Here is a 13,651-nt window from a genome sequence, read left to right as displayed (position 1 = left end):
TGCAGGAAAAAAATTTCCTTTCTTGCGTTCGTGAAAAAAATTCTTGGTGCTTTCTCGTGCATTTATTATTTGTTATCAACTGTTAATTATTTTTATTTTTATTACTTCAAATCAAATGAAATCAATTTCTATTTTAATGGTAATTAATAGGAATGGTTAACCTTCTCATGTGATTGTAGGACTAAAAACTTGTATAAGATTGGTTTTCTTAAAGCATGACACGTGGCATTCTTATGAAAAGGGGGTACCAAGTGGATTATTCATTTTAACCATTTTGCTTTGTATGTATAGAGGATTTTTATTTTTTATTACTTCAAATCAAATGAAATCAATTTCTATTTTAATGGTAATTAATAGGAATGGTTAACCTTCTCATGTGATTGTAGGACTAAAAACTTGTATAAGATTGGTTTTCATAAAGCATGACACGTGGTATTCTTATGAAAAGGGGGTACCAAGTGGATTATTCATTTTAACCATTTTGTTTTGTATGTATAGAGGATTTTTATTTTTATTACTTCAAATCAAATGAAATCAATTTCTATTTTAATGGTAATTAATAGGAATGGTTAACCTTCTCATGTGATTGTAGGACTAAAAACTTGTACTCCCTCCGTTTCGAAATGAGTATCGCTTTAGCAAAAAAAATTGTTTCAAAATGAATGTCACTTTCAGTTTCCAATGCAATAATAACTTTTTCTTTTCAATTGTACCCTCCAATTAATACTCTGCACACTACTTCCAAAGTATTACTTTTAAAACTAACCAATAGTTAATAAGGATAATTTGGTAAAATAACCATTCTCTTTCTTTTAATCATTGTATTTCTTAATATGTGTGTAAACACCTAAAACGACACTCATCTTTAAACGGAGTGAGTATAAGATTGGTTTTCTTAAAGCATGACACATGGCATTCTTATGAAAAGGAGGTGCCAAGTGGATTATTCATTTTAACCATTTTGCTTTGTATGTATAGAGGATTTGATTTTTTAACAATTATGATTACAAGGACATACGCCATAAACTAATTTATCAGCCGTTTCCTATCCTTACCAAACGGAGCATAAAAAAATCAAATCAATTTTTTTTTTTTTTGACAAATCAAAATAATTATTTATAAATGCTGGAAATTATTTACTTATTTTCTATAAAAATCCTTATATGATAGGCAGCTTACAAGTGATTGTGCGACGAAGAAGAAGAAGAAATGGGGCGACGGAGAACCGGCGATAAGATCAGCAGTTTACCGGATGAGATCCTGTGTCACTTTCTTTCTTTTCTCTCCACCCAACAAGCAGTTACCACTAGCGTTTTATCAAAACGCTGGACTCATCTCTGGCTCCATGTTCTTAATGTCGACTTCACCGACATCAAAGTCGATAGCATTGAATCTAATCACAGATTAAACGAGTCTGTTTACTCCGTTTTAGCCTCTCGTTACGCTGCTCACTCTGAATTCATCGACAATTTCAACCTCAACATCCGTTACACTAACCATAATTTTGCCTATTCCAGCTATCCTAATGTCATCAAATGGATCAACATTGTTGTTCAACGCAGACTCAAGCATCTTCATCTTCATCTACTTATAGTTTACTCTGACTCTGACTCTGATGATGATGAGGATGATGATGATGATGATGATGATGATGCTATTCACCAGTTACCCAAATTGCCAATAAGCATCTTCACCTGCAAAACACTTGTAAGTCTTGACCTCCGTCGATTCTCTGTAAAGGGTTTTTCGTTTTCTTCCATTGGATTTGGCTTTCCCTCGCTCGAAAAGCTTAGTTTGAATGGTATTGAATTCGTTGAAGATGGAGATTTTATGTTGCTCCTGTCTGGATGTCCTGTTCTTGAGGAACTAGAATTATTTCAGTCATACTTGAATTGTGAGGAGAATTGTCTTACCTTAGAGTTTCAAAACTTAAGCTTACCCAAATTGACTAGAGCAGATATCACTCAATGTTTGTGTTCATGTTTTCCGTTGAATGCACTTTCTACTTCTGAGTCTCTGCGCTTAGATACAATGATCCTGTACACAAAAGTCCATGAAGTCTACAAGGTTCATTTTATTATTATGAATATGATGCATGCATGCCCTCAATCTATATAGCACCGACAACCAACAGATGATCGTCAGACACTAGACACCAATCATCTGATTACTTTCAATAATTCAACTTTTCTAATATTATTATTGGTGTTGATATGTTTGTGTTGTGTCTGGTGTCGGTGTTTCATAGACCTCAATTGAATACACTAAACTGCTCCACCTCAATTTTTTTGTCATGGAAAAACAAAAGCAAAGGCAACAATGTGATTCGTTTTTTTGTTTTTAATTTTGCCCTAATTTTTTTGTTTCTTTCTATATAATATAGGTGAGTCAGCTCCCAGACGATGATATTCCTATCTTTCATAATTTGACCTACTTGGAGCTCGACAATAGTTGGAATTTTGTAGTACAAATGCTTCACCACTGCCCTATGCTTCAAAATCTCAAACTTTTAGAGGTTTGTTAAGTTTAAGAGTCATATTTGGTCATCTTTTCTTAACAAACGTTTATATTTTGATTCATTTTATATACAGTATGTGGCATTGGGGAATGTAGAAGATTGCGTGGAACCAGAATTTGTTCCACAATGTCTTTTATCACACCTTAGAACTTGCACTATTCAGGACAAAGGAGGCCTACAAAGTGAATTTATGCTAGCAAAATATATTTTGAAGAATGCAAAACTTCTACAAACCATGACAATCTCGAGTGAAATTGAACAACATGAACTAGAAAGAAAATTCTCCTCATGCCCGAAGGCCTCTGCAAAATGTCAAATTTTGGTTATTAATAACATCATATAGACTATGTAAGTAGTGGTTTCTCTATCCTGCTTGTTATTTCTTTAGCTTCTCCCATGCAACTGCTAGATTTAGTGGTTTGAACAACGAACTATTATAAAGGTCATGATTTTGTCTCACTGCACAAGTTAATGAAAATGATCTGTAAATGATTTACTTCGTCCTTGTCCACCTCTTTACTTTGTACTTGTCTACCTGTTTATGACTTCAATTAGATCAATTCTTATCATTTTCTGGGCATTTGCATGTTAAATTCACATTTGATGCATCACCGCCGGAAGCATGTACAACTATTAAGTAGTTGTTTTCTCAAAGGAATCCTTGTCTTTTGATAGAATATAATATTTTGATAGCCCTATTAAAAATAAGGACTTAGATCTAAATGACCTTTTCGAAGATTTGGTTTTTATTGTCATAGGTTACTAGGCAGTTAAGCTGCACAGGGAATAATCATAATTTATAAATGATACTTTAGTAGGCTGGAAAAGGTGCTTAAAATCTACTGCTCCATAGAATGTTGTAATCAGATGACTTGTGATTGGGGTATTAAGAACCAAGGTGTTAGATTAAGGGCAGCGACTTTGATCTTGGTCACTACATCAAGATTTGTATTGTTCCTGTGACCACAGCATGACCGTTATTGACGTCGCAGGAACCACATTTTACAGTGATTCTCTAAAATAGAAGGATTGCGTGCCGACTGCGACAAAAATTTAAGGGTTAATTAAGTTTTTAGTCCCTATAAATATTCACAGTTTTGTTTTTAGTCCCTACAAAATAAAATCACACTTTTTAGTCCTTATCAAATTTTTCATCAGCATTTTTAGTCCCTATAAAATTTCTCCATCAGCATTTTTAGTCCCAGTCAAAAAATTTCATCAACATTTTTGGTCCCTAAAATGCTTAAGGAAAATGTCACAGTTGTTCAACAGCCAAATGGCATAAACAACTTGACAGGGAAGAAAACAGGCTATGTAATAATTTGAGCCATACCTTTCAAGAACTTATCAAGGCTTGTCTTCAAGTGTATAGCTATGTACAGAAGAAAGTGCATCATAATTTTAAACCCTTCTTTAACAGATACAACCATCATTCTAAGGACCCTTCTACTTGAAGAGGAGCGCCAAAAGTCAACGAAGAATAGATCCCAGTTCAGGGACATAGCCAGCTAGCCTCAGATGCTCATCCAGTTCAACCAGCAACAAGTGAAACCGACCATAAGATGGGTGATGCTTATCAGAAACCGCAAAAATATGAATTTCCTTGTTGATTTTAATCCAGCTAGACCCAATACATCTCTTCTCCACACTCAAATCCTTCATCTTTGTCCATATATTTGCGACGTCACTCCAACTATTCACTTCTTCATACATATTAACAAGGAGACTATAATGAATCACTCGGTAATCTCAGAATCACCAAAACAATTCTAATCAGTCCCTAGTCACAGGACAAAACAATTTAGTGACTCATCTTCTCTTTACACAGTAAATGTTGTCCCTCACCAAACAATAACAATAAAACCAAAACAACCATACTACATCAGACACTCCTCCAACCCTCAATTCCTCCTCTCTGCATTTCAATAAATCTAATTATCTCTGCAAAGAATAAAGGAAATGGATAGATTAAAAGGACAAGTCTTATGAGGCAGACAAACATTACTCTTTCTTGAGATAGAAGAAATTTTCAAGTGCTCCTTCTAGAGAAATATGTAGCTGTTCATGGGAGAGCTTTGGTCTAACTCGCATGCAAAGGAATGAACTGAATGGAAGGGGAAGAAAAAAGAAAGAACAAAATGAAGAAATTGAGCTGATATCAAGACTGTAAAACGATAGCATGATTGTCCAAAAACAAAATACTGAGACAGATAAAACTGAAAGACAACAAAAGACCCAAAAATACCCATTATTAGGACCACTAGACAAACAAAAAAATAATAGTTGGTGGGGTGTTTGGGCTAATAGGAACAATCTTGAGGGACCAATACATTCTAATATGAATCGATCATCAAGTAATAAAGAGCATTTGATTCATGATGACATATGAAAAATGAGTTTCAGAGAAAAAGGCATTCTCAAGTGAAGGAATTTCAGCCTCAAGCTGTTTACCACAGACCATAAAACCACTTCCTCTTGCAGTAGAAACCAATATTACAGCAGCAAATTAACCTAAAACTAAATGAAAAATTAAATGAAGGGAAGTTAATTGCTTATGCTATAAAGGGAAGGAAACGACTTCTTAGTACTCCTGGAAGTATATACATTATCCCGTCAGAATTATTTGAACCAGATTCATATGATTAAGCCACAAAGGGGGAAACAATTATATCACAAGCAATTTAAATCCATAAACAAATCACATGAAATGTCAAAGAAAGAACATCAAATCATAGCTTGTTGATATGTTAATAGATATATATTGTGCAACTACAAAATATTCCTATCAAACCAAAATGATCCTGCAAAAAGTGTGTTTGAATTACTTATAAAGAGTTGGAGACTTTGATCTGTCCTTACACAAACACGAGTACAATTGTAAAAACAGCACAACTATTTAGCGGTAAATTTCAACAAAACGCTTTCATAAAAAGAGCATAACTATCTTATACATGATGAATACTAAAACTACTTATTCCTTTCTTCCTATCATGCCACCATCTACCACCAATAACTCCCGATGTGTTGCAGACTTGCAGTTGAGGTTGTGTGCCTATAATTCAAAAAGGACCCATATTATACAAGAGTGATACACCGAAACACAGAAAGTAAAACTAAAACACAGGAAAATTTTGAATGGATATATAATTTTCAAGAGTGCAAAGCCACATTATGTACATATTCCAAAGCTCTGTTCACCACAATCTGACAAAGGAAGTGTGTGCACAAGCACAAACATGCTTTCAACGTTATTACAATACAAACATGATCACCATCTTCAAGTTTAGAAGTAAATGAAATTAATATATGTTTAAAGAAATATTATAATTATGGTTTTTCCTTTTCTCATCACAGCATACATGTCACTCCCCATTGACCTTTTTCCTGCTATAACCTTTTAGTCTATCATTAAGAGAAACTAAATTTCCTATTGGTAGAATCATCTTCCTATAATTGAAATTATAAAAACGAAACAAATTCATTCAAAGATTACCAAACACTTAACAATATAATAACACAATTCAAGAACAAAAAATAATTGCAATCTATTACTATGAAATGATAAGGATTTCAAAACAACATACATGAAAAAAAGACAGAAAAGGGCGATGAAAAATACTTATATTCGTTGTTGTTGTAATCCATTTATGTGGCAGCACAGCATCAACAAAACAGGCGTTACCAAATACTAACGATGACTCAAAAGCGGGGGAGTAAAAGATTTGTTAGAGTCTGGAGTGTCGAAAGATCCACCAATATTCTACACCGATAATTAGAGTCAAACTTCTCAGTGTAAAACATTTGTGAACATTCGACACCCCACTCTAACAAACATTTTACTCCTACGTTGGAATCATCAAAAGCATTAACTTTAACTTCTAATGGTTTTTCAACATTTGTGAATCTTAATCATGTTGAGTCGTAGTGTTTTGTGCACAAGAGCCTAAGTGTGTTAGTGGTGGAAGAGGCTTCAAGTGTTAGAGCCTCTCCTCTCTTAAAATGCTCACAAATCTCTCCCAAAACTCTCTCTCCTCTTCTCTCCCAAAAACTTCCTATTTATAGATGTTCAGACTTTTGGAGATCAAGTTAAAATTGAAGCTTGAAAATTAAGCCTAAAGGTGTTGGATGCAAGCTGTCATGCATCTTAGTTGCCTTTGATGATGTCATCTCATTCATTTTGTAGCACTTTGCTCCATATCATTCTCAATAAAACAAATCTCATTTTATGTCCCATTATTTTTTTAGATATTTTGGAAGAAATGAATAATAATTGAAAACAATAAAATTAACATTTGCATGTGCTTTTGTAATTTAGCTTGCCTCTCGCATTGATGCTTTGTTGGGATTCTCAACATCTTTATGCAATCCTTTTTTACTTCCTCAGAGCATCTCCAACGCTAGTTCTACACATTGTTCTTGAAACTCAAACACAAGTTCTTGCTTTCTTTACCATTGGAGATGAATGATGTGGACTCCAGGTTGGAGAACCGTTCTCTGTGGAGAACACGTTCTAGCAGGTCCTGTCAGAATAAACATATGAAAAAAAGCAGAGAAAGAGAGAGAAAATATACAACCAGGAACATAGAGTTCTAAAAATACAAATCAAAACACCAAATCAAACACTTTAAATTCCAAATCCGAAAATCAATTACAAATTCCCAAATCATACAACCAATTGCAAAATCTTCACAATTCAATTCTGAAATTTTTCCTTTAAATCTGAGATCCCCCCTCAATCTGGATTTTGGGCTTTTCTTTACCTTCTATATGAGTTTTCTCCATTCAAATTGAAAATTGTTCAAAGAAAAAGGATGAGAAAATTATCAACGTAAAAAAAAAAAGAGATGGCCGATGGCAAATAATGGCAACGAGGGAGATGAAGGATAGTTTGGGAGAATGAAGTAGTGGTTGGTAACAGGGGACTTGGGAGATGAGTTTGGTTTATTCTAGAAAGGGTTTTTTTTTTTTTAACAAAATGAAAAGAAAAATAATATAACGATGAAAATTAATTTTTCACTTTTTTTATGTATTTCTCTTTGGTTTAAATTGTTCTCAATAAATGAAAATATAAATAAGTATTTTAATATAAAAATATTAAAATAAAAAAGAAATATGTGGGGCCAATTGTGGGACCCTATAATGTAAGTTAAGAACATAAATATTGTTCTTTGCATTGGAGTAAAAATGAAAGGATGTTCTTAATACACATGTGGCACCTTTGGACCCCACCAAAATGCTTCAAGAACACAAATATGGTTCTAGCATTGGAGATGCTCTCATGTACTTAATATATGTTCACCAACATCCTTTTCACTAGGGGGGCATTGAACTATATTAAATCAAATAACATTTATGCTTTATTTGTTTGTAGTTTGTACATACATTTTAACATGATTTGTCTAAAACTAAATGTCACGGAGACCTTCATGCTTATATATATAAATTCTTCTTGTTTTTTTACTTCCTCGTGTATTAACATATGTCACGGAGAGATGGGGAGGAAGAAAGGTCATCGGTCATGGAAGGGGGAAGGACGTGGTCAAGGACCTTATAGGTTTGAGCATGAATTTTCAACAACTCATACCAAGTATTGTACAAACTCTTTTCAATATTAAGGGTTATTTTGATGAAATTGTCTTGAGACGCAATAAATATGAATGAAGTGCAGTTAAAAACAGGTAATAAACAAAAGTCATATCAAGAGCGACATGCAAAATCCATAATGTAAAATTTAAGACGTAAAATTTAAGACACATAGATCGATTCTAAAAAATAATATAGATAAATCATCACATATTGTAGATAGATATATATATCTTTGTACTCTTTTTCCTCCTTTGCGGGTTTTGTGTGTCTTGCGCTAACCTTGTTTAATAAAATTTGTTGGTTAAAAGAAAAGATATATACTCCCTTCGTCCCAAATTATAAGCAAAAAAAAATCACACTTATTAAGAAAACTAAAATATTGTAGTTTGTAGTATAGTTTTTTGTGTTATCTTTGGAATAAGTTTCATAGAAAGATGTAAAAACAAATTGTATTAGTTTTTTTTTTTTTTGACAAAGTATTAGTTATTAGTTATAGAGAAAATGAAAGAGAGAGCATAGTGAATGCAAATTGCATTTAATTTCTCCTTGGAAAAAATGATTTTTTGAAAAAACATAATTAAATGTGATAAAAGTTAAACTTTTTTGCTTATAATATGTGACAAGGAAAATGAGTTTTTTTTGCTTATAATTTGGGACGGAGGGAGTATCCACTTATGAAAAAGGGGTTAATTGTATAATGTACAAGTAAACTATATCTACTTATGAAAGAGGGTGAATTTTATAGAGTACAAATAAAATAAATTTTGCATTTGGTACAAATTAGTTTTTTTATCGTTGAATCAATAAATTTAATCATTTCATCAAATGAGACCAGATAAAATTTAGGGAAATGCTAACTTGTGCCCTAAAAGGTTTCAAAAATAGAAATTATGCGTCATGAATTGTGTCCATTTATTTCTCACAAGATTGAAATTTAATGTTTCTCGATAAATACTAACTCTTTATAGAAACCTTAACTTGTACCTTAAGGGTCCAAATTAGCATGACCCTAAAATTTATAGACAATACTAACTAGTGTTTCGAGGACATTGGTTAATCAACGAAAACAAATAATTCTTTTTACAAAAAATGATATAATTATTACTCTATCAAAAATCAAACCTTATATTTTTACAATAAAACTTTTATTTATAGATTTCTTAACCATTGTCCTTAATGCACTGATTAACTAGACCACAAAATTATTGATTAAATGATATATATATATAAAGTGGTTTGGATACATCAGACAAGCATGAAAGAGATATACTTTAATTTGGGTATTACGATCAACAAAGAAAAAAGAAAACCTTGGTTAGAAGAATTCTCTAGAGTGCAAGACAAACAGATTATAGACGTGCATTAGTTGCCAAAAACGACTCTCATACCAAACGATGTCGTATCATAAGGGTTAGTTAACAGGTGACAGTTTGTCCACGTGTGACGTTTTAATTGGAAGAGGTGCCGTTGGTGTAATAAAACCGCCAATCGATTTTTGCTATAAAAGCAAATCAGGTAAACCAAACTTCTTCATTCCTTTTTCCTTCCGTTGAAGAGAAAAGAGATTTGATTTGATTCAAACCTAGCACCCAATTCTCCGTTTCAAGGTATAATCTTCTTTCGATTCTTCTCTCAATTTATACTTCGATTATTATTATTATTATTATTATTATTATTATTAGCTACTATTGCAATCGATCTTTTGACCCAATTGGGGTTTTTATACTTCGATTTTTAGGGTTTTCTGTTTTTTTTTATTGATGATAATTCGATCTATCGCTTTGTTTGTTCTTTTCTTTCATATGATTGAAATCCTTCTGAATTGAACCGTTTACTTCATTTTACTGTGTTTTGTTGATCAAAGACAATATTCAGATTGTGATAAGGGGTTCGTATAAATTGTTAGACGGATTCCGTCGATTCATTGGTGGAAGAAATTTATGTGTATCTTATCACCAGAGATGTTACCTCTAAATATAATTGATTCATTGAATGTAACAATTTATTTAAGTATGGTTTTATAATCCAATTTATCTTTTGTTTGGGAGAATCCGATGTGTTTTTTTGCATGTACGATTGATTATAATTAGAAGTGATTACATAGGCTCATATCTGCTCCCATTCCTCTGTAACTTGAGTGTTTTTTACTTTGTTATTACAATATTGAATAATTGGTTATTCATTCATTTGTTTGGATTATGCTATGCAGATGCAAATCTTCGTTAAGACACTCACTGGCAAGACCATTACTTTAGAAGTTGAGAGTTCAGACACCATAGACAATGTTAAAGCCAAGATTCAAGACAAAGAAGGGATCCCACCTGACCAGCAACGTCTCATTTTTGCTGGAAAGCAACTCGAGGACGGGCGTACCCTTGCAGATTATAACATCCAAAAGGAGTCCACCCTCCATTTGGTGCTCCGTCTCCGTGGTGGTATGCAGATTTTCGTGAAGACTCACTGGAAAGACAATTACTTTGGAGGTAGAGAGCTCGGACACAATTGACAATGTAAAGGCTAAAATTCAGGACAAGGAGGGCATTCCCCCGGACCAGCAGAGGCTCATTTTTGCTGGAAAGCAGCTTGAAGATGGAAGAACTCTCGCTGATTATAACATCCAGAAAGAGTCAACTCTTCACCTTGTTTTGCGTCTTCGTGGTGGTATGCAGATTTTCGTGAAGACTCTTACTGGCAAGACAATTACTTTGGAGGTAGAGAGCTCAGACACAATTGACAATGTGAAGGCCAAGATACAAGACAAGGAGGGTATCCCCCCAGACCAGCAAAGGTTGATTTTTGCTGGAAAGCAACTTGAAGATGGCCGAACTCTGGCGGATTATAACATCCAGAAAGAGTCGACTCTTCATCTTGTCTTGCGACTTCGTGGTGGTATGCAGATTTTTGTGAAGACCCTAACAGGAAAAACGATTACTTTGGAGGTGGAGAGCTCAGACACAATTGACAATGTAAAGGCTAAGATTCAGGACAAGGAGGGCATTCCCCCAGACCAGCAAAGGTTGATTTTTGCTGGAAAGCAGCTTGAAGATGGCAGAACCTTGGCAGATTATAACATCCAGAAGGAATCCACCCTCCATCTTGTCCTTCGTTTGAGGGGAGGCATGCAGATTTTTGTGAAGACTTTGACAGGAAAGACCATTACATTGGAGGTGGAAAGCTCAGACACCATCGATAATGTTAAGGCAAAAATCCAGGACAAGGAGGGAATCCCACCAGATCAGCAGAGGTTGATCTTTGCTGGGAAGCAATTGGAGGATGGAAGGACCCTTGCTGACTACAACATTCAGAAGGAGTCTACTCTTCACCTTGTTTTGCGTCTTCGTGGTGGATTCTAAGTATTTGGGTTTGTGTAGTGGTCTTTTATTGTGTGCTGAGTCCTAGCAGGTCTTTGGGTTTTTCAGTTTCAGAACTTGTTGCTTGATAATGTCCCTTAAAACTTTAGTTTATTGTGGTACTCGTATAATTCTGTTATCATAGTTAAAACTTCGTGAACATGAACTATTTGCTATCATTCGAGTTATGAAATACTCTTCCGTTTTTTTTTTTTTTTATCTGAAGTTCAAAATATTATTGTACCTTCGTTTCATTACTGCTGCTCTTGAAGTTGGAACAAATATAGAAGTTGTGTGTTATATCTTGTGTGTTATGCATCTTGAAATTGTTTCTCTTGCAACAGAACAATAAATTCTGAAAATATAAGCCATGTAGAGAATCAAAATGGTTACATTAAGAATATAGAACTGGCATATACTGTCCGATTCACCTTGAATCAAGAGTTAGTTACTTTCTTTCTTCTTTTGATTTAACTGTTTGCTGTTTTATTTATCATCATAGGATAGGAAATGAAATATAAAATTAATTGAGATATAATGAGAAACCCAGTATTGCTGTTTATGTGCATGAACGTGAATGAAAACAAAAACAGTAGTCATGAACGTAAGCTTCCTATGAAGTGTTGTCAAATAGCGGCTATAGTGTAACAGAAAATGGGGAACTCTTAAGGTTGATGGGAAGTTGCCGGCTTTGAGCTTATTCTAGCTCAACAGGCAGGATCTCTGGTTCTATGTATCCTTAAACTCTTGGTATTTCCGAGAAGTTATGTATGAAACCTCTTATTTATAGAGTTGATCAAAAGAGGTAGTGGGTCAATGTGTAGGGACTTAGTGGAGAGTAGTGGGCAAGTTAGCGAGGACCATGAGCTATCCCACTACTCCACCTCACTTAGATTTAGTCAAATCCCCATGTGTTTCATATTGGAATGCTTTAGTGAAGTATGACGTGTCCTGGCCTAGTGGGTGGGGTCGCCCCTTCATCTGGGGAGGACACGTGGTTCCTTTGATAGCGTAATTCTCATGACGGTACGCTAATATTAACAAACCTTTATTTTCTGCAATCTGCAATCGATAACACTATTAGGTACACTAATATTAACAAATCTTTATTTTCTGCAATCTGCAATCGACAACACTATTAATCTATTCATGAATAGTCTAGCAGTCTTGGAGCAGAAGATAATCTTGCAGCTACCATAAATTTTAGTTTATTATAGGAATTAGCCATAAAACTACTTAAAACTAGGGAATGATTCTCAACAAAAGAAAACGACTGTGAATGAAATAAACATGAATGGAGCTTTATCCTTTTTTGTTGCACAACTGATTGATTCACAGAGCTTCCCCTGCCTCTCATCCCTCGGGGAGAGATATCAACCTGCCATTAGGACAAGAAGCTTGTTTTTATATTACTTTTATTGTGGATAATTAGTAATTCTGTTTGCATTTTTTATTTCTGTTACTGGAGTTCTATGAAGCCTAGATATATAGTATTTCACAGGTCCAATAACATATGTCACTGCCTAGAATCCACCATAGCAAAGTTTTATTAAAAAAACTGATATAGATGTGGAATACTTTTGATGAAAAAGACGTTGATCATTCCTCATTAAGGTATGATAACTACAATCATCGCATCTTACAAAACATACTTGCGATCATAACAATAGTTCTAGAGTTTCTGCCTAAATCAAGTACATATTTTAGTGTTGTTGTCAACGTAGAAGTTGTAACCATGGTAGTCAGAATCCCGAGTCAATTCGTAGGAGTGTATGAGTCCACAGTGCTGCTGTCTCTGTGTTTTTTGTTTTTGTTTTGAAAACTCGGTATCCAGCCCAAGAGCCGACTAATCCGAGGGGTCCATTCCCACCGTCCACTTGCGGGGGGCCATTTGAAGCCAGAGCAAAGCTCTGTATGGACTTAGCCCACCGAAATTGGTGCCAGGAGGAATCGAACCTAGGACCTCGAGAGGAGCACACTCCAAAGTCCCAAGCCAACCACTAGGCCAGCCCCAAATGGGTTTCTCTGAGTGTGCTTGTGCCTAGCGAAGATCACAAATGGTGTGGCCATGGCAGAATTGCTGCGCAAAGCCGCGAAATCGCATGGGACTGATGCTTCTGTGTGGGTCCGGCAATTTTCAAAGAAGACAATAGTAGTAACTGAGGCACGTGACTCGCTTCTCAAGATATGCAAATTT

At 34.6% G+C, this 13,651-nt stretch overlaps 2 protein-coding genes and 1 long non-coding RNA gene across 5 annotated transcripts; 2 read left to right on the top strand and 1 right to left on the bottom strand.

Annotated features, from left to right (window-relative positions):
* Positions 1-99: 99 nt before the first annotated feature.
* Positions 100-3,017, top strand: LOC146907031 (F-box/FBD/LRR-repeat protein At1g16930-like). 3 transcript variants are annotated; one of them, XM_085724275.1, is made up of 5 exons: positions 172-281; positions 387-552; positions 1,171-2,067; positions 2,384-2,515; positions 2,592-3,017. In XM_085724275.1, the coding sequence occupies exons 3-5, from the start codon at positions 1,210-1,212 to the stop codon at positions 2,859-2,861; spliced, it is 1,260 nt and encodes a 419-aa protein (XP_085580401.1). In that variant the 5' UTR covers positions 172-281; positions 387-552; positions 1,171-1,209; the 3' UTR covers positions 2,862-3,017. The 3 variants fall into 3 exon arrangements, with proteins under 3 accessions (XP_085580402.1, XP_085580401.1, XP_085580400.1); XM_085724274.1 differs by having other exon boundaries at positions 387-968; XM_085724276.1 differs by lacking the exon at positions 387-552 and having other exon boundaries at positions 100-281.
* A 2,297-nt stretch (positions 3,018-5,314) lies between these two features.
* Positions 5,315-7,476, bottom strand: LOC146907030 (uncharacterized). Its single transcript, XR_015018012.1, has 3 exons — positions 7,279-7,476; positions 6,839-7,038; positions 5,315-5,570 (listed from the first exon to the last, which is right to left on the bottom strand). It is a non-coding gene; the product is annotated as an uncharacterized LOC146907030 (long non-coding RNA).
* Positions 7,477-9,636: 2,160 nt separating this feature from the next.
* LOC146907029 (polyubiquitin 11) lies at positions 9,637-11,647 on the top strand. The gene is made up of 2 exons (XM_085722647.1): positions 9,637-9,711; positions 10,314-11,647. The coding sequence occupies exon 2, from the start codon at positions 10,768-10,770 to the stop codon at positions 11,455-11,457; it is 690 nt and encodes a 229-aa protein (XP_085578773.1). The 5' UTR covers positions 9,637-9,711; positions 10,314-10,767; the 3' UTR covers positions 11,458-11,647.
* Positions 11,648-13,651: the final 2,004 nt, after the last annotated feature.

Source organism: Medicago sativa, chromosome 7, assembly GCF_051527215.1.
Source record: "Medicago sativa cultivar Bolivia chromosome 7, Bolivia_mono, whole genome shotgun sequence".
NCBI lineage: Eukaryota > Viridiplantae > Streptophyta > Magnoliopsida > Fabales > Fabaceae > Medicago > Medicago sativa.
The sequence above is the reverse complement of the archived record's forward strand: the minus strand, read 5'-3'. Positions and strand labels throughout refer to the sequence as shown.

What these genes read in the sequence shown, in the direction of transcription:
- LOC146907031 (XM_085724276.1), top strand. Translation starts at nt 1,210, where the DNA reads ATGGGGCGACGGAGAACCGGCGATAAGATCAGCAGTTTACCGGATGAG. An exon ending in AAGTCCATGAAGTCTACAAG is followed by an intron (nt 2,068 to 2,383) that starts GTTCATTTTATT and finishes TATATAATATAG; the next exon opens with GTGAGTCAGCTCCCAGACGA. An exon ending in AAAATCTCAAACTTTTAGAG is followed by an intron (nt 2,516 to 2,591) that starts GTTTGTTAAGTT and finishes TTTTATATACAG; the next exon opens with TATGTGGCATTGGGGAATGT.
- LOC146907029 (XM_085722647.1), top strand. Translation starts at nt 10,768, where the DNA reads ATGCAGATTTTCGTGAAGACTCTTACTGGCAAGACAATTACTTTGGAG.